The sequence below is a fragment of the Bombus huntii genome, chromosome 15 (genome assembly GCF_024542735.1).
Source record: "Bombus huntii isolate Logan2020A chromosome 15, iyBomHunt1.1, whole genome shotgun sequence".
Lineage (NCBI taxonomy): Eukaryota > Metazoa > Arthropoda > Insecta > Hymenoptera > Apidae > Bombus > Bombus huntii.
In genome coordinates this window covers 7,031,089-7,052,781 of record NC_066252.1, presented here as the reverse complement: position 1 = coordinate 7,052,781, position 21,693 = coordinate 7,031,089, and the positions used below count along the sequence as shown (strand labels likewise).

At 36.8% G+C, this 21,693-nt stretch overlaps 3 protein-coding genes across 4 annotated transcripts in view; 2 read left to right on the top strand and 1 right to left on the bottom strand.

Annotated features, from left to right (window-relative positions):
* Nucleotides 1-17: 17 nt before the first annotated feature.
* Nucleotides 18-14,788, top strand: LOC126873606 (nipped-B-like protein B). Its single transcript, XM_050634640.1, is given in 5 exon segments — nucleotides 18-465; nucleotides 571-671; nucleotides 1,594-8,071; nucleotides 8,073-8,159; nucleotides 8,161-14,788. Coding segments are annotated over 3 exon segments (6,420 nt in total). The 5' UTR covers nucleotides 18-465; nucleotides 571-671; nucleotides 1,594-1,952; the 3' UTR covers nucleotides 8,375-14,788.
* LOC126873635 (coiled-coil domain-containing protein 112-like) lies at nucleotides 9,538-17,430 on the bottom strand. The gene is made up of 6 exons (XM_050634711.1): nucleotides 16,795-17,430; nucleotides 16,530-16,633; nucleotides 16,141-16,407; nucleotides 15,156-15,798; nucleotides 14,802-15,023; nucleotides 9,538-14,742 (listed from the first exon to the last, which is right to left on the bottom strand). Exons 1-6 carry the CDS (start codon nucleotides 17,013-17,015, stop codon nucleotides 14,697-14,699), a joined length of 1,503 nt encoding a protein of 500 aa, XP_050490668.1. The 5' UTR covers nucleotides 17,016-17,430; the 3' UTR covers nucleotides 9,538-14,696.
* Nucleotides 17,431-17,978: 548 nt separating this feature from the next.
* Nucleotides 17,979-21,693, top strand: part of LOC126873614 (GAS2-like protein pickled eggs) — an 88,034-nt gene continuing 84,319 nt past the window's right edge. The window contains exon 1 of one of the 2 annotated variants that reach the window (XM_050634659.1): nucleotides 17,979-18,432. The gene's annotated coding sequence lies outside the window, so the exon portion shown is untranslated. The remainder of the gene's footprint in view (nucleotides 18,433-21,693) is intronic. The other variant, XM_050634661.1, reaches the window with a different exon arrangement.

The window sequence follows — 21,693 nt, the reverse complement described above, 5'->3', positions numbered from 1 at the left end:
GGTATACCTGTATCTAGCCTGTATCTACTACGCAACTTCCGCTAACTCGCTGCTGAGCAAAATGGACGCCTTTGTGTCTGTTTTCCTCGTATTCACACTATAAATAGTGTTTTCACTGCGATGGATCCTCTTTGACATGGCGATGTTTGCGCGGTACCGCGAGAAACATAAGTGAAAATCGTGACACGCCACGAATCGAAGTGCATTCCTTGGTGATCGACGAGAAAACCCGTCCAACCAAATAGGCCAGAACCACGGATGACAATTGAGTGAATATCGTTTCACGACGAAAACTTTTTCGAATAGACTCGCACAAACTGAGTCGTTGTTTTTGGCAAACGTGTAAATACCGACGATTTCCACGCGTCAAACAACACTGGGATCTTGGATATCGATACGCCTCCCGCCAAAATTCCATTCACTACTCGCATTCTGCAGTATAAATAATCGTTGTTGGATAGCCAGGTAAGGCAATTGACACAAAACTTCCACCGATGTTTGTTTTTATCTGTCAAATGACATACGATCGTCGCAGTTACCATCACTGACCATGGCAATTCTATTATTTAGTGGAATTGAGCACACTTGGGGGATTTCCAGCCTGTAGCAACCTGGTTAAGGCCATGTTATCATATGTATGATGTTGGATGGTAGATACTCGACAATTGGAGGTAATAATAACAACTTGATGTGGTGATAGTGAATCAATCATTTTATGTTAGATGAATACTTTCTGTAAAATTGTTCCAACGAGACAAATGATCAGGATCATTGAAGGAAAGATGGTTTGTATTGAGAAACTATGACACTTCCGTTTGACATTGTTCGTGTGAAGCGATTTCTTCATTTGATCGTTGATCTTAATTGGAAGTTAACGTAGACTTGTTTCAATGTGTTATATTTAATCCATTAGTGATGCTGATATTTGTGAAAAATATTGCACTGATTTTGGAAATGATTTAATTAATTTGATTACGTTTTTGTTATGACATTATAGCATGCATATATATGTATATATGTATGTACAAATATATAGAGCTATAATATAGTATTATTTTTGTAATTAATATGAATGAAATATTGTTGTAAGTTACGCAGAATAGGAATATAATATGATTTTTTAAATTTAAACCAGAACTTTTCTAAATTCTATTTTATTTAGCTTTCAGAAAATCATTTGTAATTAGTCTAACCTTTATAGAGAGATTTTTATTTTTTGTTAATATTTAATGTTTTTAAGTGTATAATAAAGTATTAATATCCTATTTTCCACTTAAATTGACTTTTTTACTAATTTTATATAATATAGATCTGAAAAATAAATTTATCTGAAATTAATATTTTTTCATAAAAGTATGTCATTAATTTAACGTTACATAAGTGTAGATTAATTTTACCTTATTGTTTATCAAAATAATATACCTATTTGTACATTTCATATTGTATATTTAAAAAATTGAAATAATAATAAAAGTATTTATATTTATTCATTGCTTTGAAATATTATTCTTTTATATAGATTTAATTTATATACGTAAAATATGTCAAATTAATAATTTAAATGCCATTATATTTATTACATGTCTGTTTCAGGACAAAAAATTATTGCTAACAATGGACCGTTTGTTGGAGGATCCACGTGCTTCATCAAAATTTGGTTGATAATTGCTACTGCATCATGGGAACTTAAAAGAGACTTTGTTAAGTTCCCAATATATACCTTAGTGCTAGTGTTCTTTAATAAGCGTTAGGTATAATTCTTCTTAACAGTGAAAGATCTCTTATGTCGGAATGCCTTGAAAATGCGAGTGTAAAGATTTTAACAATGATTTCTTTAAGCATCCGTGGAAACAGTGCATTTAGATATGTTCTGTTGATTTATATTTACCATATACTGTGAATAAGACATTTTCTAATATGTCAGTGCTGTGTTTGTTACGTTGGATAATTCTATGAACCTCAAGGTACATATAAGGACACTGGACCTAATTTCAATAATATTTTTTGTCCAGGCTGTAATGCCAGAACAAGTCAAATTCAAGATGAACGGGGTTATACCGAGTGTGCCAATCACAACTCTCGCTGGTATTGCGAGTCTTACTGACTTGTTACCTGAAATGCCCCTTCCAACACCGCTGCCTCAGACTTTAACTAACAAGTCCCTTTTATTTCATCCAAGAGTGGCAGAGGAAGCACAAATATTACTAAGTGTTCGTAATGAAAACTTAGTGCCGCAATTAATATTATCTTTATCTCAAACCTCATCTGATCATATTGAGCTGAAAGATAATTATGCAAATGCAGAACAGCCTTTGGAAACCGAGCAAAATACGCCGGAGTTACTTAAGGCAATTTTACAAATAAATCCGCATGTGTTTAAGGGGCCTCAATACAATTCACCACGAAACTGGGCCCAAGGCACACCTATGATGCATACCAATCAAACATCTGCTAATTACGAACGATTCTCACCATCCTACTCGAGTTCTTCAGGATCGAGACAAACGCCTCAAGGTAGTCCAGCTCATCCTGCTGCTGCTAGAACAGTGCTACCCCCGCCTACCGGCATAAACCCTCTACCCAACATGACTCCGCAACCAAATATGTATTCTCCAGCACATATGAGTTCTCCTGGGACGCCATTAACAACTCTTGGTAATGTAACACCTCAACACCACAATATGGCTGGTATGACACCTCAACATAATATGCATATGGCATCTCCTATGCGTGCTAATATACCTTTGCAACAACATCAACCTATTAATATCCAGCAAAATATGTATGATCCTATGATGAATCAACAAGTACATCATCCATTAGAAAATCATCAACCAATGGACATTGATAGTACAGTGCAAGAAAATCAGCAGTTTTTACTCGATCCAGTCACAGGTCTTCCTGACATTGATATACCAATAGAAAATATCGAAGCGAAACAGCAGAGCATGGATAATGTGACGCAACATCTGTTATCTACAACGGAAACCACATCTTATCCAACCATGGATACCACCGACATGGTAAATACATTAAACACTACGACGCCAGTAGTAATACAACACCAACAGAACAATAATTCAGAAAAGGGGATGAAAATACCCGTTTCTTTGCCGGAGAAATTAAAAGAGCCGATTGTCATGCTGGACAGACTATCCTTAGCAGATCAAGCTTTGATGCAGAAGAGTCTAACCGCGTTTGCCGAGAAGTCGCCAAGTCGGGCCGCGAAGATGGGCATTTCTAATCGTGAAGATGTAAAGTCTGAGTCCGATAGCGAGGAAGAAATCGGTAAAAATAATAAATATTTTAAAGCACGCGCGAAAGAGCGTCAGGTTCAAAGGGAAAAGGAGAAAGCCGAGAGGAAGAAGAGCGAAGATAAAACGCGCAGACGAAAAAGGATAATAGATGACGATGACGAAGACGAGAAGAAAGAAGCTTTTACACCCACGAAACCAAAAATCCGCAAAGTAGAAAAGAAACTTGTTCCTGTATTGGCTAAACTTAGTGTGGAGGAGCTGATGGAAACTAATACGTATCAACGTTTCAACACAACCATAGAAACGATATTTGAAAACACAGAAGACGTAGCGACTAATGCCGAATTGGATGATGATGGTGATGTGCCTCCAGAATTATTAATTCCTAAATACCAATTACACGATTTATGCACAGAAGCAGCTAAATTGAAAGCATTAGGAGCAATGGAGTCGATTCCAGCAGATAGATTGGTTAGACTGTTAAACATTTTAGAGAAAAACATTCGGGATGGAGCCAAGGTGTCTCCGTTGGCAGATCCGGACGACGATGTTGATGAAAGTCGATTATGGACACAGCTGGCCATGGAGAGAGTACAACGTGCCGTGGATGCGTCTTTAATTGCATTACACATCATGACGTCTAACAACATGCCAAAAATGGTCTACCTGGAAGACGTGATCGACAGAATAGTCCTTTTCATGAAGTTTCAATTGCAGAATACTATTTATCCTTCATTCGATCCGGTTTACAAAATAGACACAAAAAACAAGACTGACAATTATAATTCTAGTGGTCGTAAGAAAAGAGGTCATATGAAAGAAGTCCGTGAGAAGAGTATCCTTCAAGTATACAACAAAATGCACGAATTAGTTGGTCTTCTTGCTGAACTATTAAACATCCAGGTTCTAACAGACACTAGTGTCCTTCATGCCTCTACATTAGGTGTCGCGCCGTTTTTTGTTGAATCGGTTAGTGATCTTCAATTGAGCGCTTTAAAATTGGTCACGATAATATTTACTAAGTACGAGAAGCATAGGAGATTGTTGTTAGATGATATTTTGGCGTCTATAGCTCGACTTCCTAGCAGCAAAAGGAGTCTAAGAACTTACAGGTTAAATTCTGAAGATCATATACAGATGTTGACAGCGTTGGTCTTACAGCTGATTCAATGCGTTGTTGTATTACCCGAAAATGTACTCCCACAACATAAGAAGTCACAAGATGATGAAGAGAAGAAAGAAGAGAAAAAAGCAAATTACGTAGATGCAGATGTCCTGATCATAAACAAGTACGAAACCGCTACCAGAATAGCAGGGAATTTTTTAACGGTGTTCCTGAACAAATGCGGCAGCAAAGGTGAGGAAATTGATTACAGGCCACTGTTCGAGAATTTTGTGCAAGATCTGTTAGCCACAGTCAACAAACCGGAATGGCCAGCGGCTGAGTTGCTTCTGAGTTTACTTGGAAACTTGTTGGTGGGTCATTTCTCTAATAAAAGTTCAGATATGGCGCTCAGGGTGGCCTCCATCGATTACCTCGGCGTTGTCGCAGCCAGATTAAGGAAGGACGCGGTAAGTTCTCAATGCAAGCTATCTACTATTGACCAGATCATAAAGGACATCAAGATTGAACAGCAAAAGGATTCCGAATATGACCAGGTGAAAGATAAAGAGATTGTAGGTTTGAGTGAGGACGAAGAGCGGACGGGTTTTTTACAGAAAGTGCTGCTAGACTACTTGGCTGTAAACGGAACCAAGGACTCCGCCTTAGGTTACGCCCGCCATTTCTATCTAGCACAATGGTATAGAGATTGTGCGTTAGAAAAATCCAGGGTTGGTCAGGTAAAGAACAGTCCCAGTAAGAAAATGCATAAGAAGAGAGTGAAAAAGAAACACAAGCACCACACGAGTGATCAGGAATCAAAATCAGAATTAGATGAACCTGATGCCGACGAAAACGACAATAACGAACAAAAGTACTCAGAAACATACCGAATCATAGAAGAGAAAAAGAAGTACATTATAAGTAGAATAAGGCCATATAGCACTGGCACAAAACCGGATATTCTTCAGACCTATATCGATTATAATTCAGCAGAACTGATATCACAGTATCTCGCTTCGAAAAGGCCGTTTTCGCAGAGTTTCGATCGATACCTGAAGCAGATCCTACACGTGCTCACAGAGTCGTCTATAGCGATCAGAACAAAGGCGATGAAGTGCCTGACGATGATCGTTGAAGCGGATCCAAGCGTTTTGGCGCGAGTGGACATGCAGCTGGGCGTAAAGCATTCGTTTCTAGACCATGCGACGTCAGTGCGCGAGGCAGCCGTCGATCTGGTAGGAAAATTTGTACTAAGTAGGCCCGAATTAATAGATAAATACTACGACATGCTATCAGCTAGAATTCTTGATACTGGCGTTAGCGTTCGTAAGCGCGTAATCAAGATTCTCAAGGATATCTGCATGGAGTGTCCTGACTTCCCAAAGATCCCGGAGATCTGCGTGAAGATGATCAGACGAGTGAACGACGAGGAAGGTATTAGAAAATTGGTAATGGAGGTGTTTCAAAATATGTGGTTCACACCGGTCAGAGAACGTCCCACATTAGATTCCGAGTCATTGCTAAGGAAGGTTATGAATATCACGGATGTTGTGGCAGCTAGTAAAGATATGGGTTTGGAGTGGTTCGAACAGCTGCTGGTTAGCTTGTTCAAGCCCAAGGAAGATAAAGACGATAGTACAAAGATGAAAACCGAGCCCACAAAGGCATTATTGACGGCGTGCAAACAAATTGTTGATTGCTTGATTGAAAACGTTCTTCGACTAGAAGAGACGAACCTGGAAGAGTCTGAGAAGTCTGAGAAAAAAGGATCCTCTCAAAGATTGGTCGCTTGTTTGACAACCTTGTATCTATTTGCTAAGATACGGCCGCAATTGCTAGTCAATCACGCGATCACGTTACAGCCTTATTTGAGCTTGAAGTGTCAAACGCAGGGCGATTATCAGATCATCAGTAGCGTAGCTCACACATTGGAGTTAGTCGTGCCACTCATGGAACATCCTAGCGAGACTTTTTTAGCACAGTTGGAAGAGGATTCGGTGAAGCTGATTTTGCAACACGATAGATCTGTCGTGGCTAGCTGTCTTTCTTGTTTAGGTTCAATAGTGAACAATGTAACCAGAAATTTTAAATTAATACGAGACTGTTTTAAAAAATATTACGGACATCTGACTGAGTACAAATCCTTTTACGAGAAAGACCCTACAAATCCTATGCTTTTAAAGTATCGGCCTTTTGTCAGGAGAGCATTATTCACCGTTGGCTTGTTGCTCAGACATTTCAATTTTACCGACCCTGAAGTGATCGAGGGATTAGCGGAAAATATAAAGGATCAGGTATTCGAAACATTAAATTACTTCGTGCATCTGGACAATGACGATATTCGACATTTTACTCTGTCCGCTATTGGTTCTTTATGTATCCGTCATTACGAATTTATGTTGCTTCCTGAGTTAAAGGAACTGTACCATCATCTGCTCACATCAGAAAACGCGTTGGTTCATATGAGGATTCAGGTGCTGAATAATGTTGAGGTTTATCTACAGGAGGAAGACAAAAGGATGATTAAACAGGACATGGAATGGGCGAAGATGTCCAAACAGGAGAACCTAAAAGAAATGGGGGACGTATCGTCAGGGATGGCTAGCACAGTAATCCAGTTATACGTGAAAGAGATCCTAGAATCGTTTTTGCACGTGAACATCAGCGTTAGGCATGCAGCACTTAAAGTAATTCAGTTGATTCTGGCTCAAGGTCTAGTTCATCCAGTCCAAATAGTTCCCTACCTGATCTGCATGAGCACAGACTGCGAAAAGGCAGTGAGTCACAGCGCAGACAAGCAACTTCAGGACATCGAGAAGAAATATCCGGGTTTCATTCATATGAAATCGCAATTAGGCATCAAGCTGAGCTACCGACTACAGAAGATTCTGCAGAACGATATAACAGTAAGAGGAATGCGAGTAAAAGATGGCGAGTTTCCTGGCGCACTGAACGGTTTTCTGTACACCATCCTGAGGAACACGAAGCAACAGAGGAGAGCTATCGTCTTGTCCTTCCTGAAGCAGTTCGATGAATCTGCAAAGACAAGCTTATCGCAGATGCTCTACTTGGCTGACAATCTTGCTTATTTTACATATCAAGTACAAGACGAGCCTCTGTTCATCATCCATCACATTGATATCATCATCTCAATGTCTGGTACAAATCTGGTGCAATCATTTAAAGAGGCGCTGTTACCAAAAGAAGGCAGCAGTCAATCTCAACTGCAACACCATCATCAACACCAGCAACATCAGGCCCATGCATCTATTGGACCGGATGGACAACCGCGACCAGACCAGCTGTTATCAGTGTTAGAAGATGAAGAGGATGACGAAGAGGACGAAGAGACCCTGCTGGCAAGGTTACCAGAAGACACGACGCTGCTGAGGGATTATATTACCGCCAGCCAAGGCTTCTTGTTGCTGCTCACTCTAAGGCAGCACTTGAAAGACTTGTACGGCTTCTCTGACCAAAAAATCGGCCAATACTCGCCGACAGAGGCAGCGAAGGTGTACGAGAAGGCGGTGAGCCGTAAGAGCAATTTGCTGTTCAAACCAAAGGCCACTCTGCAGAGACTGAAGGAGGGAGTGAGTAGCGCTGAGCTCGACTCCGATGGCAGGAGGAAGCTAGTGAAAGAGTACTTGGACTTCAAACAGTTAATGCTGAAGTTCGACTTGGAAGAACCGGAAGAAGATACAAACGAGGTAATCTAATTCGTCCATCGAGCATCCGATCAATTCGGTGAACTTGATGACCGTCAGTGGACTCATTCCGGTCTCCACGCCGGTCCACGCGTTGCATAAACATCGTATCAGTGTCACATATAGTGGCGTTGTATGTGTCCAAGTTAACGATGTATGAAAACCACCAGGAGGGCACGATGGAACACCGCAGACATCGGACGCACAAATCCGAGAAGGTAAAGAAACACAAAAAGAAGAAAAGGAGAAAAGTCTCCGATAGCAGCGAGAGCGACGAAGACTACAGTGATCCTGACTTTTTAGTGTGAGTGCGGTGGTGTGTTCCCGCGTCCAACGTGTACATATTACATACTGCGTACGAGAACCTCTAAAATAAGTGGCTGATGTGCGTACTGGTGTGTGTGCGGCGTTTTTTCTTGGTGCGTTTTCCTGTCGGCCGTGAGTGTAGGCGTTCTGTTTTTTCTTGTATTTGCGTTTTTCTTTTGTATGGATTCGAATACAGGAAGAGAAAGAAAGAGAGAGAGAGAGAGAGAGAGAGAGAGAAAAATATAAGATATATATATATATAAATATATATGACACTGATGTTATAGGAAATACCAGTGCCGGACGCTCTGAAATCGCGACGTAGCCCCATCGATCACGGAAATGGACTAAAACATTTAGCAAGACTAAACAATAAGTATACAAAATGTGGATTAGAAACGATGCTGATGTGTACAGAGGACGGTGGTGCTCTGCGGGAATGCGTGCGATCTTTCTCTGCGACATAGTTTGATTGGACGAGATTGAGAGAGTTCAAACGAAAGAGAGGTTTTAAGGATCGATCATCTCGAGACGATCTATTAAAATTATCTGTTGGCTAGGGCATGCAGTGGATATTAAGATTTTCTCGGTCCGTGTTAAACCGTTCGAAATATTTCGATCATGTGGCTGGAGGGAGGAACTTGGTTCAGCCATGAGTCGATTTCGTCAATTCTCATATTTCAAATGGAAAAATTCCTCGTAAAGCTTTCTTTCGTTTTCCTTTCTTTTTTGTCGTCCTTTCCTTTCCACTGTCATCAAAACCTAAAATGCAACCACAAAAGAAGAATTTTTATTTATAATTCTCGAAACTTAACTTAAAATTAAGAAAAAGGAATTTTGTTTACAGTTAACACCACAATTTAAGAAATTTCTCTATGAATATTAACATAAGAAAATTGTAAAATTTGTTTATGTGCGTAATCGTAATTTAAAAAATAGATTTTGATAGAATCAACTAAAACAATGGTGAAACAACACGAACCAAGTATCTAATTTAATAAAGAGACGGAGCCCGAGTTGTAACGTTTTCTTGGAATACATCACGCATTATTCGACTAAAAATTGTTATTGTAAATAATATTGAATAATAACACCAAGATTGATACGAGATTTTAGTTTTCTTTTCACGGAGATAGAAAAACAGAGTGGCCAGTACTCGGGATGATTTGAATTTTTTTTTTTAAGAAAGAAACTTGTCAAGAAGACGTTGAAAGAATTGGTGTTGTAAATTTTTGTTTCAAAATCTCGAAAAAGAAGGAAGAGATAACAGAGAGAAAAAGATACGAATCAAAAGAAAACTCGGGAAAACAGCGAGGGAGAGAAAAAGCCAACAACAAAGGGAAACAAAAAAATCATAAGAGAAAGAAAGAATCGCATAGAAAAATGGATTTATTTAGGCTTACTCCACAGCAATGTATTATAGAGAAGCGTTTAGTTAAAAAAGATTAAAAGAGGAAAAAAGAAAGAAAATTAAAGAAAACAGAAACACATTGCCTATGCATTATGAGAGAGAGGGAGAGCGAAGCGAGCGAGAGTGTGTTGTTTGTAATATCTGTACATACAAATTTCAAGTAAAGTATCTTATTTTCTTACAAACTATATAGTGATGACATTACGAAAGAATACTTAAAATTTTGTTGTAATATTAAGTATTTATTCAGAATTCATGTTGTCCCAATATAGTTTGCTTTATGCACACAACTCGTCTTTTGGTGTAATTGAATAAACAAAAAAAAAAACTATCGTTTTTATACAAGCTTAGAAGTAAGCAAAATAAAAGCAGAAGACAAAAAATGTGCAGAATGAAAAGTAAAAGGAAAGAGGACACAAGGATGATGAAGAATTAAAAGGAAAAGAACGGATTTAGTAACTTTCGACGGGGAAATGAACGAAATTATTCATAGGGATGGGGGTGGAATGAGATGAAAGAACAAAGAGAGATAAGAAGCCGGGAAGAATGAACATTGGAGACCTGTAAAAACGCGCGATCGAGGGAGGAACTTAAAAGATCCTCGACGAGTCACGCAGCTCTTCGACGATTCGTTTTCTTCGTGGATCGCAGCAGCACATGCGATTTTGACTGTCCAGGAACGAGAGTAACGGCGTTAGTCTAAGGCGTGTAAGCGTAAGGCGATTCTCATCGATTGCCCCTAATTCTAGAAAATCGACCGCGCAACTGTGATCATTAGCGATATTGAAGCGCGGACAGGTGCGTCGCGGTATAATTCGTCTTTTTTATACATTTATAGTAATTCCATCAGCCATCATCGACATAAAAACATTATCGAAACAGAACAGTTCAAGGTATCTCGTTGTCCTGGATGGTCGAATATTATATTCGATACATTCACATACATATATGCATATTCCAGGTCTATGACCTGGTTAGCGAGCCGTTTAGAAGTTATTAATCACACGACACCCGATCGAATCTTCATCGAAAGCGAACCAACATGCGATATCATTGTCCATATCCTTTAGATCGCTAGCTTGAAACGTTTGTGTCCCTACGAAGCAAGTACACGAAGGAAACGAGTCGATTGATCGATGAGTAGCTGCATGAGCCGCGAGTCTTGGTTAACGATCGAAAGATTGCGACAGACATGGATGGAAAGAGAGAAAGATTAGAGATTTTTACTTTCTACTGCGAGAACGTTACCATTTTACGATCATTGTCAATCATTGTTGCATTTACAAGTTGGTCGTTCATTTATACAGGGAGAAAAAGAAATATAAGAAAACGGAAAATTGCTAGCTGTTCAACGGATAAACGTTAGTCCGCGGAACGTTGGCGAACGATCGCGAGCAGAATGATCTATTAGGTGACATACGCTTCTTTCGTTTTAATCTCGATTTAAAGTAGCACTTTATTGGGGCCCAGATGTACCTTCATCTATATCTCATCAATAAATCTGGCAGTAAAAGGAGTATGGAATTCATTCGATTAGTTATTAAGAGTCTCAACTATGCTCACAAGGAATGTACGCGAATCCTGTTTGTCAAAAATTCATTTCTTTTCTTCGTTTAATGTTTAACAAAATTTCGTTCGTTTTATGAAATCTTACATTTACGTACTAAATTAATTTCCGTAATCATAGAAATGAGAGACGTTAAAAATTCGCGTGCATTTCTTGCTCTTAGATTAGTCGAACGTTCTCGAAAACCGTCGCGAATCCTTAGAAACCCAAAATTCAAAGGTTTGTTCAAAAGAGGAATCTATACACTTGCACGAATCGCTCCCATCGATCGCGTTCCCTTTCATCTTCGCCCGTGCCTTTCAACGACGCGATTCCTCGCCGAAAGACGATCGATTCCGTGTCCGATTCTTTGCCGTCCCGGAACCGTGTGCAATGTTAGAAATTAGAAAAAAAGAAACTCGGAAATAAGCTAACCGAGCGTCGAAGTCTTGACAAGATAATAGCTCGTGGACGTCGTGATTCGACGCTGTTCTTGGTGTCCCTGAACGAAGAAAGGGATACGCAGAGTTTTCGATCGTCTGGACGAGAGTCGTGCGTTCGTTGAAATTAGCGTCGCGGACTTTTCGATCGATCATGGTTGTTCGATCGATCGAACGACACGAAAGGAAAGGAGGAAGAGAGGAAAAAGCGATATGGAAGGAGAGAAGAGGAAAAAAAAGCAATTGAACACACACACCTGTTGCATCTATGGTTTGCACAAGAGAAAAAGGATATATAGAGTTGGAACAGAGAGAGAATGAGTGAGGCGTTGCGTGTGAGGATATCGATGACAAATATTGTTAGATGGAAGGTTCAAGACGACTAAACTAATCGTAGGGACGAAGATCTTTGACCTGTACAAATGTTCAAGTGTGTACATATTTATTATAAAAAAGAAAAAAGAAAGACGATGATGGGTTACGAGGAAGAAAATGGCGAACAATGGGAAAGAAAAACGTCAATCGTCCTACAATGCTTGTTGCTATGAAGGATAATAAGGGAACGTGAGGATGAATACAGTGTGCGTGTGTGTGTTTGTGTAGGCGAATACAACGGAGAAATATGATCGTATGAATGAGCAAGGTGGAAAGTTGAAGGCGTTCAATTAAACGTTCTATTGTTCGTTGTAACAAACTTCTAGAGAAACGGTATACAATTATTGAAGAGAGACGAATTGTAAACAGTTATATTTCTTTGTGCATGTATACACACATATATATGCTGACATATATGTGTATATATACGCGGCTCGAGGAGAAAGAAAATCGGAGGAATTCTCGATATCGCTATAGCGTGACGTCTAATTAGTAACAGAGCGAAGATGTGAATGGTAGGTGGCGTGATTGTGAATCATAATGATCATAATGAGCATATCTCATAATGATCTGTGAGAAAGGGATAGCCGAGGATGTGAACAAAGGAAAGAAGACAAAATACGTGAACAAACAGAAGGATAAAATATGAATTATGAACAGTCGTCGAATTTGATTGATATATCGTACTCAGCACAGTACGAGGCACATTTGTATTATAACATTATACATATATATATAGTATATATATTGTATCACCTATGTTTTTGTATTTGGTCATCTCATGAAAGACGAAGAGAAAAGAAGAAAAAAAAATCTACAAAAAAGAATATCGAATTAACGAACAGAAGGTTAATAGAAAGTATATTATATATTTGAGTAAAATCGTCGAGAATTGGTATTATCCACGACTGACCGGAAGAGGGAAGCCGGATATCATTTTTTTTGTCCTCACTTATATATTTGTTTAAGTTTGTCTCTCTTCGTTCGTTCTTTCCAATCTTTCTACGTATGTTTGTTTCTACGTTCAATACTTTCATACAGATACACACACACACGCGCGCGCGCGATCGCTCAGGTAATGTGAGGTTTGGGTGAGAGGAGAGGGTTAATCAATTAATTAGTTAATTGATTAATTAATTATTAACAGTTTGTTCTGAGCAGTCGAATAAATTGACGGTCCTGGATAAAGCCAACACTCTTTTACTCATAACTTATTATGTACATCGTCTGACAAAAACCGGTACGTTCGTAAAAGAAAAATAAACTTAAATATATATCAATCGTTCATTTCGTTCATTTCCTCTTGCCCTCCATTATTTCAATTCTCGCGCTCGTGCGATATGGCGTTTTTATTTTTCGTAGTTCGAAAAATATTCAAAATCAAAAAGAGAATTTCTAAAAAAAGATGTATACTCGTCGACTCGTAACGTTGCGTCGTGTTGTGCTGAGGTCGCGTTTTCAGAATGTGTCCAACACTTTAAAATAATTTTTCAGAGCGGATCCATTTGTATAGTCGACACTTACGGCGTCGCTTTTGATCGCGCGAATTTCCTCGAGGCCGATTGCCGACAAGTAGCACACAGGCTATTTGTAATTCGAAGATTTTAGCGATTGTAAATAAAACAAGAGAAATGACAATTTTTTGACTAGTGATTCGTCGATGACGGATCGATCACGAGGGATTGTCCTCGTTACTGCTTATGTTCATGGAGTCGCCGTGTTCGTGGATCATTTCCTATGAAAGACTGTTACTATAGGAGAATATACTTTTAGTATACCGATTCGGAAACGAAGTACAAAACAGATACCGAGGTTTCGTTCGGCTCTAATGAAGTGATTCCGGAGTTTGGGAGAAGTTCGAACAGGAAGTAAGTACAATTATTGTAAATACCTTGAAGTATGATTATTATGCAGATTATTATACAGAAATTGCGCTGAAGATTCGCCGGTCTAGAAGTGTGCTCGGTTGATTAATTTATTAAAAATTATAATATTAAATTAGCGGAGGAGTAATGGGAAACATATCGTATATTCTTTAGCCATAAACATTTGTTTTCTTCCTAAATATGTGTACATATAAGAATTGATCAATTAACCCTTTCAGGATCGAATATTTCCTTAGGAACGCACATTGTTTTCTAATACTTTTGTAAAGAAGGCTTAACGCATTGAAATTGAAATTTGATTTGTAAAGAAAAAATTAGAATTCAATGGAAGAAATTTAAAGTTCGTGGGAACGCAACATCGATCATGAAAGGGTTAATGAAAATAATTGTATTTTCCTTAAGTAAAAGATAGACACCTTTTAAGTTGTATTCGGGTTATCATAAATTGCATGATTTATTGCTGGACATTGTTTTAAAAGTTATAAAAAGACGATGTAAAGTTTACCAATGACAAAATTGTATATTTATACGTATTTTGAGTCGCGTTAGTTACCAAGTTACACGTAAACGATAAAACTTGTACGAGTATATACAATAAATTAGGCATACGATAACACGATCGTTTATACTAACGTCTTTTACATTTTTTAATCGATATATTTCTTGTTAGATTTTTAGATCCTCCGATTCTTCGTTCCTCCATCGGATACACCTGTAATACCATCCATATGTAAATAAATAAACAGTTTAATAATTTATCCGATTACTCACATTTTTGGGACGTCCTTGATATATTGCAATTCGTTAAAACGCATTGTCGAATCTTCCACTCTGCATTTTTCTCTCCAAACTTTTGTAGTATCAAACAATGTCGAATAGCTCCTTGCTTCTACGAGCTCTATCCTTCTTATATTCACTGATTCGCATTTGTTTGGCTTCTTAGAACGTAGAATTAAATTTTTTCTTTTTTTAGTAAACTCTTTGTCTTGCTCTCTGCAAACATAATTTCTGTCTCTTATTCGTTTAACTTAATTTTATTTATACAGATTTATATACTAAATTTCTATTAACTTTTTGTCCTGTTTCTAATGTTCGAATTTGTTATAAATTCTGCATAAACTTTACCTAAATGCTTTGATCAATGTTACATCGTATGTACATTTTTCTTTAAATTGTTCATCCTTTTCTCTTAAAATATTTTCCAAAGATTTCTTCTTTTTATATTGTTCCAGAGCTTCCTGGATCTTTTCTTTACGCTTCTTCCTCCTATTTTGCTCTATTTTCCTCTTCAATATCATTTGCATTTTTACCTGTTCTTCGTCCATCAAACGCTTATTTTCTTTTTCCATTTTCCACTTTTTAATCAATTCCTTTTTCTTGCTTTCGGTCGAACTGGCACTGCTGTTGGTACTTCTGGTTTCCGTTGTAGACGATTTTGTTTTTCTTAAAATACATGATGCTTTCTCTCTGGGGATTTCATTTAGAAAATCTTCGTCCTCGTAACGATTCCCGATTTCTTTCTCTATTTCGTCGGTATTTTTCTTTTTTTCTGATTCCCTCTTTTGACGCCATTCTTTCACAGCTGCCTTCTGTTTTTCTCGTAAATCTGTGTATTGTTTGTACCACGCCTCGTGGTTTACTATAATTTCAGTAGATAGATCTGGACATTTTTTTTGGATCGCTGCAACCAGAGCTGGTATATTTTCACACCTTTTTCGCGTTTTCAAGAAAAACAGATGATCCTCCATGGTCCAATTTTCTGTGTGTCCTGTTACATATTTATAGAAATTTAGAAAATTTTGTAGTGATCTTTCCAGTGTTTAAATGGCTTTCTGAGTGTCTTAAGTGACTCCTGCGATATTCAAATCTTTTTATGTTCCAGTCCCATTTTCGTTTTAACCAAGAAAAGGACATTTAATATCTGAAGAAAATCTTTAGCATAATATTGAAACAAGATGTCAAGCGTGTCAATAATAATTTATTCATGTTCCCTTGAATTTAAGGAATTTTTAAATAATGATTATAGAAAACTATGATTTGGCCAAAAATGATTTAAAGAATGTAAAAAGTTTAATTAATTTTATAATTGTTCAACAAATAATTCCGTTACCTGTTACTGCAACCAGAGCATGAAAATCGTCTATATCTTTGCATCCTGTATTGTGTTGTCTATTTTCAATTTTACTTTTACATAATAACGATAAACGTACCCTATTTTTCTGTGCTTTTTCATATTTATCTAAATTAAATTCGAATTCATGTACTTCAGTATTTAATGCAGTTCCTTCCTCCATTAATGTTTCAATAGGACAAGATTTCTCGAAATCCTGCATTTTTTGCGAAAGTTTGATCAATTTTGATTTGTACGTGTTCACATCTAAATGAAAATATGTATAAAGGTCTTATAGCTATAAAATTATTACAAAAGATACCAATCTTCTAACTAGATTGTTTATTATAAACATAATAGTAGGAAGGTTGCGAAATATTTATATTTACCTAGTGTTTGTAAATCTTCTGGATTTTTCGTCACATGTTTCGCAGAATCCAATTCAGAAGTAATATCTTTTATATTTTTGTACATCGTGCTCAGAAAGTTTCGTCTGCCAAATAGTAAATTAATATTAATGCACAAAATATTAAGAGTCATTAAATTTCTATTACTTTTCCTTTGCTCTTATACTATGAAAAGTTATCTTTTATTTAAGAATAGGAATATTCGAATCTTAATTAAAATTTGCTAAAGTAAAATATGACCAAATACCTTTTCAATGACAATTCCTTGTGTTCATTTATAATATCCTGTAACAAATTCGAGTCTATTTTCATGTTTTCAATCGCACCAACAAGTCCTTTATCAAGAATATCTTCTTGTTGTTTCAACCTTAATAGTGGTCTGATATATAAATCTCTTTGAGCGGAAGTCACTTTCTTCTTCGATGTATCGTACATCATTTTAACACTATTTCCGCTATTGGCGCTCATTGACGTAATTAATTATCCGTAAATGGACGTTAATTGAACTGAGAACTTGGTTTTAGCAACCCTTTGAGCTTGACATTTAACGTCAAAGTACACGAAGCAAGGTTCGTTCAACTTCTATTGGTCGACTGTAGCATTTTATGGGTTTCCATAGCGATTCCCCATAACGTAACTTCGTATATACTCGATGCACCTGTCGTTCGCACGAAAAAGTAGTCATCAAAGCTACGGTAGCCTTGATAATTACGTTTTCACATGGACTTTGTCTCTTAATTAGTGATTGAGATGTTAGGTACATGAATTTTCCCTATAGAGTAGTAAATATCTTTTAACGTAACTTACTAATAATTACTGGTAACAAATTTCTTACTAAAATCAATTAATTAGAGTTACACAATATTATTAAAAAAATTTTGCAAAAATGCATATTAAATTATAATTAATACCTATAAGATTGTTAAAATATCTACATATCGAGGAATCAATCAAAAAAGGTAGTGAACAAATTTTTTAAATACCTTTTCATGGTTGCGATATGAATTCAATAATGTGAATTTAAACTGGAATGAACTTTTTAATGGGTTAAAATTATCTCTCATAAGCTATAAAGAAATCTGACATATCTACTTAACCACTGTGGATAAACAATATCTTTACAAATACCTCGTCCGAGTAAGCACTTACCGAAACCAACCTTCTTAATTTTTATTTTATCTCCATTTCTAGTTATATTTTGCCTATTTGACATTATAAGCTACCAAAATCAGTACCAACTAAAATCTACAGTTTTTCACGGTCGATAACATTACTCTATAATTCTTAGATCTTCTTTACCTACGTCTCCCACTCTTCCATCGTTTCTCTCCCAGAGTCATAAGCAACACCATGGCGCCCCGTAACGGAAGAAAGCGACAATATTCCCTTCCAAGCTCCCGAACCTACGACTACATTCACGCTGCAGCGAGGCATTTATACGGGTGGAGAGTAACTAGGCGCTTTAGTCTCTAGTTGGGACGCGACGCGTGAGTGTGGGGTTTGAGTGCACCCCCTGAAGGTGTGAACGGTATCGTGCATTGAAAACAAATCGTCGTGACGCGACAGGAAAAAAATTGTATGATACAGAAACGCGCAAAAACGGACGTATCCTCTGGTCTGGTAATTATCGAGCTTTTGTCTCGGTGGCATCGTACCGTATCGAAGTGAGAACTGTCACTCCGCTGATGTCCGGTGAATCGATCGTATAACACAGGACTAGTTCGAGACGATACGTCGCGATCGCCTTGATGATAATTGGCGGTTTCGCGCGCGACTGATCGAGACGATTTCGGGATTAAATCGTTCGTCGATGCGACACTCGCTGTCGCGTGTGCCTGTCAGGGATACGTGAAGAAGGTTTCCTCTTTGTGGACACGACTGATAGGTGAGTGAGAAAATATCAAGTGTTTATTGATTTATTTGGTCAGTATTGCGCTGTAGCTTTTTGTCCCGCGTTTTTTTATGTATCTTGCGATCGTTCCATAGCGCAACGGTCAGCTGCGTCGTTTGATTTAACGGTCACAGTCGATCGTCAAATTAACAACGGCTTTTTTAGACGTGTCATCTTGTAGGTCTAAAAAGATAGATTAAATTGAGATTCGTGGATCTCAAATACATATTTAGCTATTCGACGAAATATTGAGATTGTCGTTAGAAAACATTTCAGTTTGATTTCTATTCGTCAAAATTACAAAATGGCGGACTTATTAAACGTTGTCTATGAGACCATGTCTGGCAAAATCTTGTCAATTGGTAGAAGTGTTAACAGAGAAAAAATGAAAAACTTTTATGTTACATTGTAATATATTCTCAAGAACGTGTGTGGTGTATGATTCTTGAATCATTTCAAAGGACAAGTGAAAATGTTGACTTTCTATTGAAAAATATATTCTAGAAGGAATAATCTTTGAAAGCATCTAAAAATTTCACTAATAGAAGCATTGAAGAAAACACGAAGTGTGATATATCAAAGTTTGTTATTAATTAAATAAATCGTTCCGAATATCTGTTGCGTGTTAGGATAGAAAGCATGATTTCAAAAAGATTGCATTTAAAACTAGTTTAATGTAACAATTTACCTAACCTAACACGTAGCTCTTGTAAGCACTGTAACTTTGCCACTTATATGAATCTCAAAATATTCTCATTCGAACAATATTCTACGCATGTGAAGTATAAAAAAACATGCAACAAAATTCCTTTTGTATCTTTGAAGCTAACTAAGTGGTGTTCCTTAATCCATTAATACTTAACCTTGCTACGTGTTTCATTTTGTTACGACCATTCTCGACCTAATTAAATTTTCTGTTATTATTTGTTTTTATTTTCTTTTAGCTATTTCTTTAAATCATTAGAAACCTTGACTGATTACTAAGATTACAGTACAAAATATACTACTTACTTACTAAGATTACATATACAAAATATAATAATTCCTACAGTATACACTGTGTATACATACATAGTTCAATGTGATGATATTATGACGAATAATGCGATCATAGCTTATTATACAATGTGAATGCATGTAATATAATTGCGTATATTGGCGTTTGAATAAAGAAGTGTAGAATAGTATTCGTGTACGTTGAACGTATATGTGTATGGATTATCAAAATTTTGATGGATCGAACAGTGTGTGGCAGGGACAGGTCAGCGATTTTTTGTATTATCTTGGAAGCCGCGAAAAGAGATAGACGATAGGCTTCTCGATGATTGTACTTTAAATACACGCAACGTTGTAGCTCTTAACGTCTGAACTGGTATTATCAGGCCATTGGAGATTATAATAATTCGGGGCTGGATTACTTAATTTTGGAATTCTTAATAATTTAATTTCTTTCTATCAGAAATCCCTATCGCGTAGAATACAAAATAAAATTATTTTCTGTTAATACTAATATTAAGAAGCACAATGATTTATATTAATATAAAATACTCTACATTTGACTAAACTAACATAAATTATTATATCGATCTATAATCTAAGGATACTATTTCAGAGTTGATCTAATGGAAAAAGACACGCTACCGCGAAGGTGTCTCAGTCGAACAACGTTTTTATTGATTTAGCGCGGCAAATGTTTGCCTTCGCGGTTACGCGTGATTGATCGTCAAACAACCAATTAGGTGTTGCTTGTTCTAACATCCAGATAATTTTTTCTTAATAACAAACGCAAACTCTGATTTTAAGTAGCCTCGAATTACATAATTGTCGTAATCCGAATTTTTCGTTCCATATTAATAATCCTTTTCTTCGTAAATTATCGTCATTTATTTTTAAATATAAATCGTAAAAATATGCGTCAACAACGATTTCATCAAGAACGTGAAATATCAGCGTACATCGTTATTAAAACGAATATCAATCGTGTTTGCTGTCTTTCTTCTATATCATTTTCTTATTAGCTATCGAATTTTTTATTCTGAAATATCTTCCACGAAATGTGTGTCTAGTTGCAAGAGAAATATTCAGCGATAAAATGGAAATTCGATAAAATATCCTCGAGTAATCGATGATCTATATTTGAAGATTGTAATACCTGTTACACAATTGATACAATTATCTCAGATAACAAACGAGAGTACAAAAAAGCAATATTGAGACAAATAATACGACGATAAATAACAACGACATATTTCAAGAAGATATCGAACATACATAACGCCGAATTTAATAGCGATTTATGCTGCAAACATTCTGTATCCTTAGCAAGATCGTTATTGACGTCTATTTTTAAGTCGCTTTACCTTAAAAGTCTTAATAAATTTTCCGAGAGCGCGACGCTGACTCACCTGTCCTTAGCGCGTTTAAAAAAACACGCTTAAAAGGCAAATGAGGCGATTAACGTATCAACGTGCAGCTAGGCGAACAAATAAATCCCGTACGCAATGACACTTCTTTCCAACGAATGTAGCGCTGATCTCTACAGTTTGGATCAGATTTAATCACGAATTCTCGTCCTATGGAATCGCCAGGCTTTGTCTCTAGCAGCGATACATTATATCGGTAATACGATCTAGACTTTGTTCCATTGTAAAGTAAACACAGATCGTGGAAGATGGATCTCGTAGATATTGTAGGTTTTATATAAATGTTGTAGAATATTGTGGATATCGTAGGTGAAAAATTAGCTGGTTAAGCTCTTATTCTTTCGAGATTTCTTTTTAGGATTTATAGAAAGTTCTCCTTCTTTTAGATTTTTATATGTTTTCGAAATTTTCTTCGATTTCTTTGAACAAATTTTAACGGCTAGATACTTACAGAGTGATGTAGAATTTTCGAACGTTCTTCAAACTTTTTCTGTGATTTTTGCTTCTTTAAGGTCTGTTGTATTTCACGTTTCTTCTTTTCGATTTATTTCGCGTTCTAAGTATTCCTTATGAAGTCTCCTATACTTTCGTATAATTATTTTAGGATCTGTTACAATCTGTTTTATACTAGGTTGTCGGAAAAGTTTTTTTCGTTTTATAAGGAAATAATAGACGCACAATGTGTTTTGTATTATATTAGTTTATCGAATTATGCACGAATATAATAATAGTAGTAGAACGAAATGGATCATACCTAATTCAATAATATAAAACAGAAATTGTTCTCCATCTATTATCACCTTATGAAACTTCTCGGACAACCTAATATATT